Source organism: Nematolebias whitei, chromosome 9 (genome assembly GCF_014905685.2).
Source record: "Nematolebias whitei isolate Nwh7 chromosome 9, NemWhi1, whole genome shotgun sequence".
Lineage (NCBI taxonomy): Eukaryota > Metazoa > Chordata > Actinopteri > Cyprinodontiformes > Rivulidae > Nematolebias > Nematolebias whitei.
The window spans coordinates 28,724,305-28,741,350 of NC_056506.1; the positions used below are offsets into that span (position 1 = coordinate 28,724,305).

The 17,046-nt window shown below is 38.1% G+C and overlaps 2 protein-coding genes across 3 annotated transcripts; one reads left to right on the top strand and one right to left on the bottom strand.

Annotated features, from left to right (window-relative positions):
* Window positions 1–3,394: 3,394 nt before the first annotated feature.
* Window positions 3,395–7,363, bottom strand: rpe65a (retinoid isomerohydrolase RPE65 a). The gene is made up of 14 exons (XM_037681645.1): window positions 7,303–7,363; window positions 6,991–7,073; window positions 6,696–6,846; window positions 6,303–6,410; window positions 6,046–6,187; window positions 5,828–5,975; window positions 4,969–5,050; window positions 4,750–4,882; window positions 4,527–4,666; window positions 4,308–4,437; window positions 4,099–4,213; window positions 3,920–4,014; window positions 3,727–3,838; window positions 3,395–3,608 (listed from the first exon to the last, which is right to left on the bottom strand). The coding sequence occupies exons 1-14, from the start codon at window positions 7,311–7,313 to the stop codon at window positions 3,463–3,465; spliced, it is 1,596 nt and encodes a 531-aa protein (XP_037537573.1). The 5' UTR covers window positions 7,314–7,363; the 3' UTR covers window positions 3,395–3,462.
* Window positions 7,364–9,341: 1,978 nt separating this feature from the next.
* On the top strand, window positions 9,342–16,087 carry LOC119415049 (serine/arginine-rich splicing factor 11). Of its 2 annotated transcripts, XM_037682181.1 has the most exons (12): window positions 9,342–9,651; window positions 10,384–10,517; window positions 13,157–13,272; window positions 13,444–13,524; window positions 13,645–13,682; window positions 13,763–13,896; window positions 14,109–14,187; window positions 14,271–14,396; window positions 14,492–14,581; window positions 14,900–14,977; window positions 15,101–15,266; window positions 15,643–16,087. In XM_037682181.1, the coding sequence occupies exons 1-12, from the start codon at window positions 9,530–9,532 to the stop codon at window positions 15,832–15,834; spliced, it is 1,356 nt and encodes a 451-aa protein (XP_037538109.1). In that variant the 5' UTR covers window positions 9,342–9,529; the 3' UTR covers window positions 15,835–16,087. The 2 variants fall into 2 exon arrangements, with proteins under 2 accessions (XP_037538109.1, XP_037538110.1); XM_037682182.1 differs by lacking the exons at window positions 9,342–9,651; window positions 10,384–10,517 and adding an exon at window positions 12,623–12,941.
* Window positions 16,088–17,046: the final 959 nt, after the last annotated feature.

The following is a 17,046-nucleotide window of genomic DNA, read 5'->3' on the forward strand; positions in this document are numbered from 1 at the left end:
CATATTTTTCATATTAAAGGGGATCTACCCTCATGAGTCACTGAGGTGGCAGATTGATTCAAAGGTGATGAACTGTTATGAATGCACAACTGTTAAATAGTTTTTGGAGCCTTTCATTAATGCCATCCTAAAATCTGTCAGTGAAGTGGAAAGCGTGGCTGCATAATCAGTGCTCCTGGTTTCAAGTGCAGCAACGTGAGTCAACACTATATTGGCATTCATTAATGTTTCCTCCACTTGTATCGACTGGAAGAAACCTGTGACTGCTACGGCCTATTTAAGTGCACGTTTCAGTCCATAAAGTCATTTTGTTTTATATATTGAATCGTGTTTTTATGAAAGCAGAACTAAAGATGTATACTTGTTTTTTTTTGTTGTTGTTTTTTTCACAATAGATTAGAAATTAAAAACATCAGTTTGGTGAAGGTAATTGAACTCAAAAGGAACCCAAAAAAAGTTTTTTTTTTTACATAAATGATTAACTCTTAAACAAGAAATTAAAAAATATATTATAAATGTTTGATATATATATATATATGTGAATATGAATAATGTAATGTACACTATACCAATTATAGCCCCTTAACTACTTTGCACTGATTATTCTTAGAGAGATGTTTCACACACACATATATATATATATATATATAAATTCTAATAAAACAAGAAAATAAATGTCAGTCTTCTGACCTCAGGTAAGTTAACAGCACTTTTTTCACTTCCTGAAGGCAAAATGGAGCACTGGAATTATCAGGTATCAGAATTAAGCAGCTGCTACAAAACATCATGGGCAGAAATTCAACATGTGTTTGTATATATACATACATACATATATATATATATACATATATATATGTATGTATGTATATATATATGTGTATGTTTGTGTATATATATATATATATAATATATATATATAAGTAAGTGTATGTTCGTATATAGATGTATATGAATAATCATGTAATGTACACTACACCAATTATAGCCCTTTAACTACTTTGCAATGATTATTCCTAGAGGTATGTTTCACTTGAAATATATGTATATATATGTATATATATATATATATGTATATATATGTATATATATATATATATATATAAATTCTAATAAAACAAGAAAATAAATTATACAATGACAGAGAAAATACATTTTAGTCATTTAGGTAAGATGAAGTAAAATTTCAACAATTATAAAATGTATGAATACTATAAGTTTGTTGCTGAATTAACTTGGATTTCACAGTTTTCTTAAAAATGTCAAACATTAAAAACTGTTTTTTCTAAGTCAATAGTGTATTCTAAATTCTTATTCTCTTTCACAGAAAAGTTGTCCCGTCAAAAGACTTAAAGTAGCAGAGTGCAGCATGGAGTGATGTATAACAGATAAATGCTGTTAAAACCAATTAACAATCAGGATATTTAACTGATGCCAGCTTGTTATTATCAATAAATGTTGATTTTCTGCCCATGATGTTTTGTTGCAGCTGCTTTGTTCTGATACCTGATAATTCCTGTTCTCCGTTTTGCCTTTAGGAAGTGAAAAAAGTGCTGTTGACTGACCTGAGGTCAGAGGACTGACATTTAAGAAGTTTATATACAAGTTTTTAGTGACACATTTTATATTGTCATACATTTGTATTATGAAGCATTATCCAATCGGGTTGCAGGAATTTCTATAATTAGTCGTTATAGTAGTAAAGGTACTCATTGCAAACTATGAACTCAAATAACAAAGTCCATGCTCATTAATCCAGGTCCAACATTTTTCAGTCAGGTCATTTTGTCCAGATGACCTGACTGAAAAATGTTGGACCTGGATTATTGAGCATGGACTTTGTTGTTTTCAACCAGTTTGACAAGACAGTCAACAAGGAAGAGGCCTGGCAATGGAGAGAGGGTGTACCAAAGAGACCATCTTATCACAAGCAGAACTGGTTTGTTCCACTTTGGAGTAAGCTGTTGGGGGAAGAATCAGTTTTGTTGTGTGTTCCCTTGACTGATGAAGCCTTCTGGATCGAAGGCGAAATGTTTCAGCACAAAAAAAGAAACTGCCCAGATGACCTGACTGAAACATGTTGGGTATGAAATCAAATATAAAAATGTTATTCAAAATTATATTGAATGGTGAAGTTGGAAAGTTTGCTCCAGTAGATTTTCAAATAAAATTAGGCTGTGTACGGAATGCATTCAATGTAAACAAAACATGTTCAGCTGAATACTACACTCAAAAAAAATCAGAGCTTAAAAATATACCAAAACATCAAAATAGTGACAGTTCTTCATTCCAAACTGCTCCTTCATGGACGTTTCCAGTGTTCACCAATTTTCAGTCACTTCTGTCATTTCTGTAGCTAAAGAAACACACGAGCTGTTCACAAATTCTACTTACTTTTTAGTAAACCCCCCCCCAAAAAGGTTTTCCCAACAGAAGTTTTTTTTTTTTGCAACATGCCATTTAATTTTCTGCCCCCAGATTACAGATTAACACAGTTAATCAGCTTTGCAGTTTTGTAAGATCTGAATGCTTTCACTTCAGATCGTGAGTTGATGAAGCTGAGCTGCACACCGAGGACTCACGTAGAGAGGTCACTGGTTCTAAGACGACACTAATGAGATTGTGTTTGGTTACATATTCAATCTCTGCATTTGTTTTTGCTGAAGTCTGTTCATGATTGATCAAGAAAAATACTAACTAAAAAAAAACTAACATTGCATCTCAGTGATCAGCTTGGGGCAGCACTGTGGCGCCGCGCAGTTGATAGAGCTGCAGCCTCTTAGCTAGAAGGTTGCTGGATCAAATCCCGACTCAAGGCCTCTCTGGGTGGAGTTTGCATGTTCTCTCCGTGCATGCGTGGGTTTTCTCCGGGTGCTCCAGTTTCCTCCCACAGACCAAAAACATGCATGTTAGGCTGATTGGTAACTCTAAATTGTCCCTAGGTGTGAGTGAGAGAGTGAATGGTTGTTTGTCTCGTTTGTCTCTATGTGTCCCTGTGATGGACTGAGACCTGTCCTGGGTGTCCCCCGTCTCTCGCACAGTGACTGCTGGATATGGACACCAGTGATCTCACGACCCAGAAAGGAAGAAGCAGGTAAACATAATGGAAGGATGATCAGCTTGGGAACTGTCAGAAAATCTGAGCTTTGTTAGGAACATAAATATTATTTTATTATTAATGATCACTTCCTGCTGCTAAACGTAGGCAGCAAATGAACATGCTTAACTGGATGCAAGAAGTTATTTGTCTTGAAATGTTTAGGTTTTTTTAACCACATGCTGTTTTTAAGGACACAATGTGAACAAATCCATAAAATAATGGCCCCAAAGGCATTCAGGTACAATTGATTCAAATGAAAGCTCAAGATTTTCTTTTCTCTAAAACATTGGACTTTTCTGGCATAGTTTTATCTTTATTTATCATCTTTTTAATACTGAGAGGTGGTTGATAATGCTTGAGTGTTATCACGGCTTGTACATCCCATGAAAGGTGACGGGAATGGAGCACTCCACTTCTGCCCTGGCGATCTCGGACAGATCCTTGGCGTTGAGGATGAGGAGATAAGCTGGTCTCTGGGAACCAGGAGCCGCCACGATGGTCAGAAGGACACCTGTGGAAACAGCAGAAAACAGATGAGGTTAATAGTATTCTTAATTTTTAAAAAAATCTAAAAATAAAACAGATCACAGAAATAATTTTTGTGCTTTAATTGCTGCTGACTGACTTACCGTCATCCTCATCGACCCCTTCAGGAGCCTGCACAAACAGAGGCTCTGAGGGGTAAGATTCAGGTTCCTGCCACACCCACGTCTCCTTGGTCTTCACGTTCAGCTTGCAGATCTGCACAGAAATTAGAGAACGTCAACAAATGAACACGTTCGCCAACTTTCTTAGTTTAAATCTGTGGATTTAAGCTTTTACCCTGTCTGGGATGAAATGATTAAGACCCAGGCCGTAGGCGTATGAGTAGTTCTTCCCTCCGTACCCCTTGTAGTTAATCTGAGGAAACTCGAAGGCTAAAAAGAAAACAATGAAAGGTTACACAATGAAGATTCCCCTTCATAATATACCTATTTGTGTCCTAATAAATGTGCTGGCACCTTGGCGAGGTCCAGAGAACAGCACCTCAGGCTCAAGCCAGATCATCCCGTCGGCATGCATCGTAGCTGTGGCTGTGGTGTACGGCAGACTCACTAGATTCTTCCCCTGCTCCTCCTGCGTCTCATCCAAAGTACAAAAGGTGAGGTGAAAGACCACAAGCCTTCATTTGTGACACTTGTCTCCCCAATGAGGAGGACAGGCAGCTCACCTTGTGGACATCCAACGGGATGACGTATCTGCGCACCTCCGGCTGGGGCGCCATCATGGCTGCTTTCTTCACTTCATCCCAGTTGGCTCTCAGGTTGGCCAACCAGAGGTAGTTGTAAACAAATTCAAAACTGCAGGAAATAAATGATCAAATGTTTGCATCCAACACATCTGCAAATCACACAAATATGAAGATAACACGTAAATCATAAGTTTGTACCCTTTCCATGCACAGAGGTCAACAACAATAAATCCTTGGTCCTCGTATGTGTTGATGTGGTGAAACAGTCCAATTGCTGCTCCTTTAAACTTAAGGTCAACGTACTCCCCTGGGTCTTTCTTGGCAATGTGGAAATTAGTCTATAAAAATAAGATTTCATTTTTGAGCAAATGTATCGATACAAAACATGCTGCAAAAGTTTAAATCCACTCAAACTCCTTACTCCTTGGCTCTCGTTGGACTCAAAGCAGTCCATGTAGTTGGAGCCTCGGATGCTCCAAGCACTCAGGAACTTGAGCAGGTTGATTTTCACCGGAGTCTCCACAAAGACGAAGTAGTTTTCCGACATGCCAAAACTAAAATTGGGGAGGAAAGCAAGTTAGGTGTGTGCACTCTAAGCAACAAAACTGAGAAAAGACTGCCATGAAAACCAGTTACACACCTGTGCACGTAGGAGGGCTTGAACCTCTCAGCACTGGGAAACTGCACCACCACTTTGGACTTCTCAATGGGATCCGATTTGTCTAAGAAAGGTTAAGAATTTAAAGGTATGACTGTGACTGATTTGAAACCTTGAAAAAACATTTTGTTTCACTTAAAGTGATCACACTATTTAAAGCACACGTGTCAAACTCAAGGCCCGGGGGCCAAATGTGGCTCTCCTTAACATCTTATCTGGCCCCCAAGATGTTGTTTTAAATGTAAAATACTTTTATCACTTTAATATTTTCAGTAATCTTTGATTATGATGTCAAAGTGCAACAGAGAACATCCAATGAGACCAATCAAACTCTTGTTGAGGAACCTGCAACCAAGAAAAGATGTTTGATATCTAACTTGACTTAATGTAGTTTCTGAAACTGGACCTTAGTTTGAAAAAGGTTTTAAATTTGAGCCCCTTTTGTAAGTGACTTCGACACCCCTGATTTAAAGCATCTTAAACTGTGTGACAGAATCAGCTTGTTCCAACTCATTGGATCTATACAATTTTTACACTAAAATACATCAATTTAAGCTTCGGGGTAATTTGGTTCTAATTTTCAAGCTATAACTGATTTTGAGTTTTATTTTCTTCATTAAGAGAAAACAATTTAGCATATTTTGAGTCAAGCTTTCTATTTAATATCAAAAGTCTCTCTAACAGGTTTACATTCAGCTGCAGTGCTGTGTATTTTTGGAAATAGCAAGTACAATTTAAAATGTGAACAATTATTTTATGTGGCAAACTTGCGGTGTAACGTTAACAGGGGTCTGGAGTCTTCAAATTTCAGTTTTTGTTCATTTATTGCATCGATCCAAACCTTTCTGCGTAGGAGGAATCCGGACGATGTTATAGGCCAGTGTTGCACCTTTTCCCATGCAGTTTCCAATGTTATATACGGTGCCATCATGCTCAATGTGAGGGTGAGCTGTGACTCCATTGATATTGATGTAGTTGCACATGTCCACCTGTGTAGAAAATATAAACTGGTTGTATCAGCTCTTACTTCCTTTAAGCTCCGTTGACGTATTGAAATACCTTCTTCAGAGTCTCTAGAGTATCGGTATTGACTTTAGTGATGTAGTTGGTCTCTGTTACAGCATAGAAATCCTCTCCTATAGGGTAGACATTCACCAGGCAGTTGTCTGTGACCTCAACTCCTTTGAAGTACGAAAAAAACCTGCAAACATACAGAAATTACAAAGGCTATAGATAAAAGCCATGCAATTAAATCGACCTAACAGTTTCAGCCATTTTCTGATAACAACACGGAAACTTCTGCATGCGTAATCAACCTGGAGAAGATGTTTTTGCAGGGATCTGGGTAGGCAAATGTACCGAACTCAGTGATCACCACACGCTTCTCTGTAATGGCTCGTACATATGCATCTGTCCTGATAAACCTGAGAGATAAAACATGGGGAAAAATATTCAGAATCACATGAGTTTCTCTTTATAATTCAAACCTATGTAGTTCTATCCTCCAAGAACAGAATTTCTATACTGAAAATGATTATTTGAATTGTTTTGCATTATTACACCTGTGCATTAAGTTAAAAAAAAAAATTACATTTAGAGATTTGTTGTTCAGACATTTCAGATTTCAGCAGGTTGACTGGGATAATTGTGGATACTACAAAATAGATTGGAAAAATGATAATGAAGAGGAACGGTTGTCAAAGTCTTACTTCCTGAAGTAGTTGACCTGGCCGTTCTTGAAGTCAAACTTATGCATAAGGGCCTGTCCGTCAAAAAGGTGGTAAAAAGGTTCATCTCCAATCTCAAAAAGTCCAGGTCCCAAACGGAGAAGACTTCCTTTCAAATATGAAGGAATCCTACCTGAAGGATGAACACAATTTTTTTTTAAATGCTTAAATCAGGATGTAGGAATCAGAATGTATCACAAATTATTAAAAAACTTAAACGAACTGAACAATCAGCATAAGATTTTGTTCTTATTTGAGACAAAAAGTGCTAACAAACCTGTGATTGTTGTTGGAAGAGGCTCAGCAAGCTCCTCGCATGTCTCAAAAATCTTTTTGTAGCTTCCAGCAGGGTGTTCGAATCTGTTAACAACAAGTAAGAGCACTGATGAGAGCAGGTTCGTTCAAGTTGACATCTCCAAAGTCATAGATAATCAATCTGAAGCAGACACAATGTCTATTCAGGTAAAAATTTAAAACTTATAAGATAACTTTTAAAAAAGCATGTATTAAAATACAGAAGAAAAAAAACACACTTAAAAATCAAACGTGACCTCTCCTGTTAAAAATGTCCTCGGCATCAGAAACTCACCGGCTGACCATGTTTCCTTCTTGTTGTTACACACAGAGCAAATCTTTTGTCAGAAGCCTCTGATCCTCCAGTGATGTGGAGGTTTTTATTCATCTGGTGAGCGTCACAATCGCCTCTCTGCAAATCTTCCACCTGGCCAATCACATCTCGCCAAGAACAAGAATCCCATTGTGTCAATATCCCCTGCTCAATAACTCAAGGGCTGGCCCTCCGTAACCGGATTTGTTGAAGAAAATATGTAACTGTACTGCAAATAAGAATGCTTGGCAAAAGTGTTGCAAGTGTGCATGTGATTTTTTTTTTTTAACTGTACTGGTTGAGCTTATGCTCATGTAGATCCACATCCCTAGGTTTTAACATTACAAACATTAAAAGGATTTAGAGAAAACTATAACTATAAAAAGTAAACCTGCTATAGTTATCTTAATCTATCTAAATAAAAAAGATAAAATGTGCATACTGGGAGGAAGTGTGACTCAATATCTACAGTAATACAGCTGCAACATACTGTAAAAAATGTTGTAAAGTTATAACTTACTGTACAGTCACTGTTACATAGAAGATGAAATGTGAACTGTAGTACTTTGTTTTGAAATAAAAATGTCTGACTTTGCTCGTGCCGCAGTAATCCAGGTGTAAGGATTAGCCTGAAGACAGACTCTGCATTGTTTCTCCTTGGGGAAAAAAAAACACAGTAGAAAGAGTTTCTTTAGAGTTATGTTGTGACGTGGTTTACATGCAACAGAGTACATGCGATAATACATTTTAAATACTCGGGGCAATGACATGCAATGTGCTCTAACAAGCTTTTTTCCTGGTTTCTCTGCCATGGGGAGTGGTGGCGCAGAGGTTAGAGAAGGTGGGCCTGTGATTGGAAAGTGACAGGTTCAACTCCCTGGACTGACAACATCAAAATGTGGGAGAAAAAGATGAAACACCCATACCTACTCCACCCTCATTTGCCCCACTCTGGGCCCTTGAGCAAGGCATTTAACCCCCACCGTCTGCTCCCAAACAGAAAATGAGTTCTTGTGACTCAGTGAGACTACCTGTATACATAAAGAGTAAATTAAAAAAAAAAAATTAAAAAATACCACTGTAAAGTGTGTGTGTGTGTATTTTGGAGTTCATATCATTAATGTATTTGCAGCCTGTTTAGCTGTTTGTGGCTGTCTTCCACCATAATAAATAATAATAATGATGATGGGCAGCACGGTGGCGCAACTGGTAGAGCTGCTGCCTCTCTGCGAGAAGGTCCTTGGTTCAAATCCCGGTCCAGGGGCCTTCTGGGTGGAGTTTGCATGTTCTGATGCGTGGGTTTTCTCCGGGTGCTCCAGTTTCCTCCCACAGACCAAAAACATGCATGTTAGGCTGATTGGTAACTCTAAATTGTCCCTAGGTGTGAGTGAGAGACTGAACGGTTGTTTGTCTCATTTGTCTCTATGTGTCCCTGTGATGGACTTGCGACCCGTCCAGGGTGTACCCCGCCCCTCGCACAGTGATTGCTGGACATGGGCACCAGCGACCCCTGTGAATCCAAAATGGAATAAACGGGTAAAGATAATGGATGGATGGATGGATGGATGAGTAATGATGATTAAAAAATACCCAGCTCTTGGTTATTATTAGCAAAAGTATAGAGAAAGTGAAAATTGAAAGATGTCATTTACATCTACTGAATGAAATGTATTTATTTTTATTTTCTACCTTTGCGTGTGAACAGAAAAGACAATCAAAAAGGTAAAAAGAGAAACACCACCGAGGTTGACAACAGCAGGAAATATTAGGCTTGCGTGACGTCATCTTTCCCAATGCGACCTGAGAGGAAGCAGGAAAGCAGGAGCAGGACGACCTCTGTTGGTCATTAATCGCAAGTCAACGTGACATTATTCTTGCCCACGCTGGTGCATATTACCTATTTACGTCGTCGTTCGACTAGATAAATATAGCTCATAACAAGCAAAAACAAACAAAAACAGTGAATAATCTGACATTTTTTACTTGACTTTACCGCCGTTCCGCTCTGCGCATGCGCACTTCGTTTCAGAATTACCCAACATGGCGGTCAGGTGCTATTGTCGTTTGTTTCTTTAGTCGAAGTCCAATGTTTGTTTCACCTAATATTCGCGCATAAGTCTGTTAGAGAACGTTTGGATTTTTGCTACTATAATCTTAAAATAACCGTGGACTATTTTTTAGTTCTGTAAGAACGGTACTTGTCTCTAAAATGAGTTATACAACCAGGGTGGTCCAAGTGACCAATGTGTCTCCGAGCACAACGTCGGAGCAGATGAGAACATTGTTCGGTTTTCTGGGAACCATCGAAGAGCTAAAGCTATTTCCACCGGAGTAAGTTGCTTAAAAATATTCCTATTTACTTATTTATTAATAATGATGATGCAGTGACGAGCCTTTGCTTGTTTAAAAATAGGCTGTATTTGTGCAGCTGAAACGTAGGCCTGTGCTAACCAGATTAGCTGCTAACGTTAGCTTGAGTGAACGTCAACTCGGCGGCGCTTGCGTGTTTAGTTAGTGTGTTAGGGACATTATGATAGACTAAAATGATTTTTTAATCGTCTAACCATAAGAGATTTCTTCATAACTGCACGCCTGTGTTTCTCCGAGTTAAAAATAAAGTTAATATTGATGAACCCTGATGTATTCAAACGTGAAAGAAAGGAAACGAAGTTATTCTCGCTTAATGATTAATGAATATCTTTGGCTTTTCATCTATACACGCTTCTAGTTTATACAATAAAATACCAACTAGTAGTTCTCACATTTTTCCATCTGAAAATATTTTCTGTTTTAATAATTGATCTGCATGTCTGTAGCAGACCTTTTGTTAAATTAAAATGTAAGTTATTTTTCCCATATATACATACATATATATATATACATATATATATGTGTGTGTGTGTGTATCACAGTTTAGGATTTACATTTCTATGGCAGATTACAGTGATCATTGCTTTATTACACTGTACAATGTTTTATCACAATTTTTGTCGCAAGATGACTTAATTTGGCTGTTTGCTTGTGCACTTTTGTAACACTGTCACGTTTATATTTTCTACGCAGTGATTCTCCTATGCCGGTGACATCTCGAGTGTGCTTTGTGAAGTTCCAGGAGCCCGAGTCTGTGGGGGTGTCTCAACATCTGACTAACACTGTGTTCGTGGATCGGGCCTTGATCGTAGTCCCATTTGCTGAAGGTTTGTCTTGTTATTACGCCCATGTGTTTGTGCTACTTCTTGACTGAATGACATGACCAGTGAATTGTGACACTGTAAACAACCAGAACAAAAATAGACAAGTCAACTCACTTCGGTTTGTTTTTACACAAATCTTGATAGTTTCATCTAACCTGGCATTACCATTCCAAGTGTTTAAAGCAGATTTATATATATATGTGTATATATATCTATATCAGATTTTGCCTGTCCTGTGGTAGAACTACAATGCAATTATTATTGTGTTGTGTGTTTTACTTTTATTGCTTATCAAGTTTTTCTTGTTGCATCTGAAAACCAAAATTAGTGTTGCATCAATAAAGTACCAAAGTCTGCTTTACACACCATGAGGTGACCATTCTCCAGCAGTGGGCGCTGCAGACACAAGGTTTTTAAGCAATGTTAAATGAACAGTTATCATACACATATTCCCGTATTGGACTATCCACTGTTAAACCTCTCTTTGTTATTTGTGTGTGTGTGTATGTGTGTGTGTGTGATTTTTGTAGTGAAGAAGGCAAAAGCAGCCCCCTCGTTGATGGCTGAAAGTGGTCGTCTGCCTGCCAACAGGGAATTGTAGACATTTACAAAGGCCAGCAAGCATTCAAGCCCCCACCCCCCTCTCCTTTGTCTTCTATTCTGTCTCTGCCTGGACTTTTTTCCTTTTTTTATTTGTATGTTCTTGATAAAGTGGTTTGGAGTATACATGTCACGTATGAGAAGTATAACTAAAAAACATTGCTTACAGTGCAATGTGTTGAAGCTCACAAGTGCTCCTTGGCACAAAAAACTGATTTGCTCTTCATTCTTTTAATGTCAACAAGTTCCTTGAAGACAAATTGATCCAAACTACTAATTGCTTTTTTATGTTTTGTGTTGTTCAATTGACAGGTTCAGTCAGAGCTACAGAGTCTACCTTCTTGTTGTAAATATGCACCAGAATACTAAATATGTCAGAACAATCAACAAAAATAGTACATGTCGTACCAATTTACTGGTAGTATGATTTTTTTTCTGCTTGAGTAACCGCTGAAAACTTAAATCTAAAGTAAAAACATTTAAAAGAATATTTTCAAAAGATACACCTTATGGTATCCTACAAAAGAACTGCTGTTTAGTTTGAGCTGAACGTGGCCTTCACGGGGGGTAACACATTTCTTTATGCCTGTTATCTTAGATAAACTGATTGTACAGCTCCTTCTTGTCATAATAACTCTTGACAAGACAATGTTGGTACAATATTTTCGTTAACAGTGGTCTTCTTTTTTTGTTGTTGTGTTTTACAGTTCTTTTTCCTGGCACAGCCAGTCCTGTATACCAGACCCTGCTGAAAATACCATCCAACAGTTTTGTGTCCTGCAGCAATTTCTCTCTCCAGTGTGCTCTTGTTTTTAATGTTGTCTCTGTTGTGTGTCTACATTTAGGTCATCTCATTTTATAAATAAGTTGCACTGACAATGGATTGAAAATCGTGATTATGAAGTGTGCTGCACACTTATGAAGTGTGTAATATGTGCCATAAAAATACAAAACTAGAGCTTAGGGATGGGCATTTTAAGTAAAGCTACTAACCAAAGAGATCGATAACAATTACAGTGTACCAGTTTTTGAATACCAACACAGCTATTTGTGGTATTCAAAATGCATGTTCATTTTGCTATCATGTCCTTTAATGCAACGCTATAGTTGGTGTCAGGATAACAACAGTTTTTCACAATGCTCCGAAAGAGAGGCTTAATACTATTCTAAAATAAATTGGAAAAAAATAAGTGAAAGTAATACCGATATGAATATTATTTAACATATTCATCTTAACTAGGACAAATCTTAGGAGTGTTTAGGATTCTGGCCTGAATAGTTACATTTTTGGGTTGGTATTTTATAGAAGGAAATAAAATGATCTCTGCAGTACCTGGTAGTACAGGTTACTGTCAGATGTTTTTTTGTTTTTTTTTACTAATGGTCTAAATGCCCATCCCTACTAAAGGTGCTAAATATTTTATAAAGATGGTGTTTTTAAAAACTGGTAGCAAAAAAAAAAAAAACCATCACTCCCTCTTCAAGTGTGGTTTATTGATGCAGTGCGAGGTAAGGATTCCAAGCTAATGATATACAGCAGGCACGCTACCTACCGTGAATTTTCTCATTTATCATAACCACTTAACCCTCTGAAATGTGTTTTTGGTAAGTACCGTAGACATGCAGCTTGTTTAGTGTTCCTGCCAAATCCTTAAAATTCTCTCTGTTGTGTGTATCTCGATTTTTCTCTGTGTACTTTTAGTAGCGAAGCCGCCAGCGTGAGTCGCTTGTTTCTGTAAACCTCTAAATGAAAATTGAGGGCACACCCAACTGGAGAAGCCGATGTGCTTGCTAACGTTTGGTTCATGACTTAAAAAACACATTCAGGTGATATATTCTTGGCAGTGTTCATTGGAATAGTGTGATGTATTCCAGCATTAGTTGTTGTTGAGTTAAGGGAACTCTGATCTGTAAGGTGACCTTTTTGTTGAACCTAAATTGAAGAAATGCAGTGAGAAGACTTTTTTTTTTTTTCCAAAACATCTTTGAATTGTATGTTTGATTAGGCACCCTCCTAATGCATGTTTTGTACTTTTCTCTAGGATCTATTCCTGATGAGGCTAAAGCGTTGTCCCTTTTGGCTCCAGCAAATGCTGTTGCAGGAATTTTGCCAGGTGGAGGCCTTCTTCCAACACCGAATCCCCTCCCCAATCCAGCTGTAAGACTTGAAACTCACCTTTTGTTACAAAATGTAACCATGATGGAGTATACTGCATAAGCTAGTGAATGACATTTCAAGAGCCCTTAAAGTTTTTGTGCATCTTTGTTGTATTATATAATGTGTGGCTTGGTGAGATGTAATTTTACTGTTATGTTTATTTAACTTTAGCTTGGAGCAAACCCCTTCGGTGGTCCAAGTATAGATCCAATGGCAGCATTTGGATTCGCTGGGCCCAATATGAACCCTCAGGTGGGTGCTTTTATAAGCAGTCCTAAATGCATTTATTTTTATTTTTTATATATACATTGATGCAAAGTTGCATTGCACCTGACTTTTAGACTACGGTATTCATTTATTTTCTCCTCGCAGGCTGCTGATCAGTTATTGAAGATGATGACAGATCCGAAGTAAGCCATTTGAAAGATGTCACATTTGTAATTGGATATTTTTATGTTTTTAGTGATTGAGTAATTATTTCTTTGTTCAGATTGAATCCTTTGGCTGCTGGTTTGAACCTGAGTGCAAGCCTGAAGGCTGATGCTTCTAATAAAGAGATTGAAGAGGCCATGAAGAGAGTCAGAGAGGCTCAGTCACTCATTTCTGCTGCTATCGAACCTGGACGTAAGTGTATTCAGACTTCTCTAAAACAAATTTTACATTTGAGACCGGAATAGTCTGTTTTATCATGATTGTGTTTTCTAATTTGTCAAAATTGAGGTTCCTTTATTTTCATTTTAAACTTGACAAAATCTCATCCAGTATCAAACATGTTAGAAGCAAGCTTGATTGTGCAAATGAAAGCCAACGTTCAACATGTTTTTGATATTTTGCAGATAAAGACAGCAAAAAGAAGCATTCTCGTTCAAGGTCCAGGTCCAGGAGGAGGAGGTCCAGGTCACGTTCACGACACAGGTAATACTGTAGTTGGAATAGCTGCGATGTTGGACCTTTGTGCATGTGCGTTCACTAGTAAGTTAAACGTTTTGAATGTGTAGTCGCAGGCGAACCAGGAGCAGATCAAGGCACAGGTCAAACTCAAGAAACAGAAGGCGCTCCAAAAGTCCACGCAGGAGACACACCCACTCCAGAGACAGAAGCAGGCGATCTCGAACCAGATCCAGGTGAGCTAACCACGCAGAAACTTCACTATATGCCTACTTCCTGACAGCACTAGTTGTACAGCTTTTTGAGTTTTTGCACATTCATCTATCTACAGAGATAGAAAGAAAGAGAGTGGGACAAGAAGAAGATCCAAAACACCACCAAAAAGCTACAGCACAGCCAGAAGATCACGCAGTGTGAGCCGGTAAGTGAAGCTCAAGCCTTCATTAGTTAAAATGTAAAGTTTTTTAATACCACAGAGAAGTGGATGTATGTTTGAAGGTTACATTAGTTTGAACCATTATGTGGAGAACACAGCTTTTTCTCCAATACTGCAAAAATTCCAGTTAAAATGATTGCATCTAGCAAAAATTGCCTATTCAGACAATTTTTGCGCATCAACTCTAGGCCTGCATTCCATCATTACTTGCAAACATGATGCAGATGACCTGTACAAACCTAACTCTAATCTCGCAGCCTTCTACTCCAAGTACTAGCACTCATTTGTTTATTTTGGCCATAGACGCAGGAGAAGTCGCAGCGCCAGCCGATCTCCTAAGAAGTCTCCTAAAAGGAGAAGCCCATCTCCATTTTCCCGAAGGTTAGTGAGACGATGCTTATTCACATCAGTTTTCACTACATGACTGGACCAGTTCTCTTGTCGAAAGTTAAACTTTTCTTTAGTCAGCATAATTCCACGTGGCTTCCTCTTCATCCTCTGCAGACACAAGAAGGAAAAGAAGAGGGATAAAGAAAGAGACAGAGACCGCAGGGTTGAAAAGGAGCGCGTTCGTGAAGAGCGGGAGCGCTCCACCAGCAAGAAAAAAAAGAACAAAGACAAAGAAAGGGAGCGTGAAAGGAAATCTGATGGAGAGAAAGGAGACATTAAGGTCTGCTGCATATCTAATATTCTGATACCCTAAGGACATCACCTGTTTTGATGAGTTCTTCTTTCAGCTTTTCCCTCGTCAGGGGTCTGCACAGCGAGTTATCCCCCTCTATCTCACTCTGTCTTCTGTATCCTCTGTCCTCCAACTACCTCCATGTCCTCTCTTAACTGCATCCATGTATCTCCTCTTTGTCTTTTTTTTTTTTTGGCAGCTGCATTTCTAACATCCTTCTACCGGTATACCCACTGTACCTCCTCTGGACGTGTCCAAACCATCTCAGTCTGGCCTCTCTAACTTTATCTCCCAGCTGTTCAACCTGTGCTGTTTTGATGAGTTTTATTGTCTAAAAATAGTCATGAGTGGTTTTCCTCTACAGATCACCAGAGATTACGATGAAGAAGAACAAGGATATGACAGTGAGAAGGAAAGAGAAGACAGAAAAGATTCAGATGACTCTGCTTTGTCTCCTCAGTCGGTGGAAGGAAATGGCACCGCACGGCTCAGAAAGCAAGCCAAAGTTAACGGTGCTGACGATCGCCACGAAGAGGACATGGATGTTAGCGACTGAGTGATTCGTCCTACATTATCTCTTCACTTTAGTTATAAACATACATTTTTCCCCACTTTGTTAAACCTAAAATGTAAAGTGTTTGTAAAAAAACAACTACAAAAAAAAAAACCCCACCTGTTATTCTTAAAGAGGATTAGTTTGCTCTTTTGCAAATGTATACTGCATTGTTGTTTGCCTGATTGTTTTTTTTTTTTAAACACAAGTACTTTTTGGTCCTTGCCACCACAGATGCGATCGGTTAAAACTGGAAGTAGGTTTGCTGGCTTCTGTTGAGCTTGTTAGCAGATTTGTCACTTCATGTAATTTTTCTCTTTTGTAGTGTTGTGGTGTAACAAGTCTTTCTCCTTCACAGAACAATTACATTTAGTTTTTGATCTGGAAATGTTTTATCAAGTTTTTTTTTTTATATATAATAAAGCTTGTTTGAGGAGCCAGGACTCTCTAGTTGTCAGTTTTTGACCCATATGATTGAAGGGGATGAGTGTTTTCTGTTTGATTCAGCCATTTAAAAGCTACCGTACAAGTGCTGCTCATAAAATCAGAATATGAAAAAGTTGATTAATTTCAGTAATTCCATTCATAAAGTGAAAGTTGTATATTAAATCCATTCATTACACACAAACTGATATATTTCAATTGGCCAGCAAACTTGTCTGACCTTAACCTCATAGAACATCTATGGGGTATTGTGAAGAGGAAGATGTGATACACCAGACCCAACAATTCAGAAGAGCTGAAGGTCACTATCAGAGCAACCTGGACTCATAACACCTGAGCAGTGCCACAGACTGATCCACTCCATGCCACGCTGCATTGCTGCAGTAATCCAGACAAAAGGAGCAACAACTAAGTATTGAATGATGTACATGTTCATACTTTTCAGTTGGCCAACATTTCTAAAAATCCTTTTTTTAATTGGTCTTAAGTAATATTCTAATTCTCTGAGATACTGAATTTGGGGTTTCCATTAGTTGTCAGTTATAATCATCAACATTAAAAGAAATAAACATTTGAAATATATCAGTCTGTGTGTAATGAATGAATATAGTAGTTTCACTTTTTGAATGGAATTACTGAAATAAATCAACCTTTTCATGATATTCTAATTTTATGACCAGCACCTGTAGAACAAATGGTGTGACTTGAAAAAGGACATCAACATTGCTTGGACATTTCAGATGTTTGCATAATCCAATCTTTCACTCATCT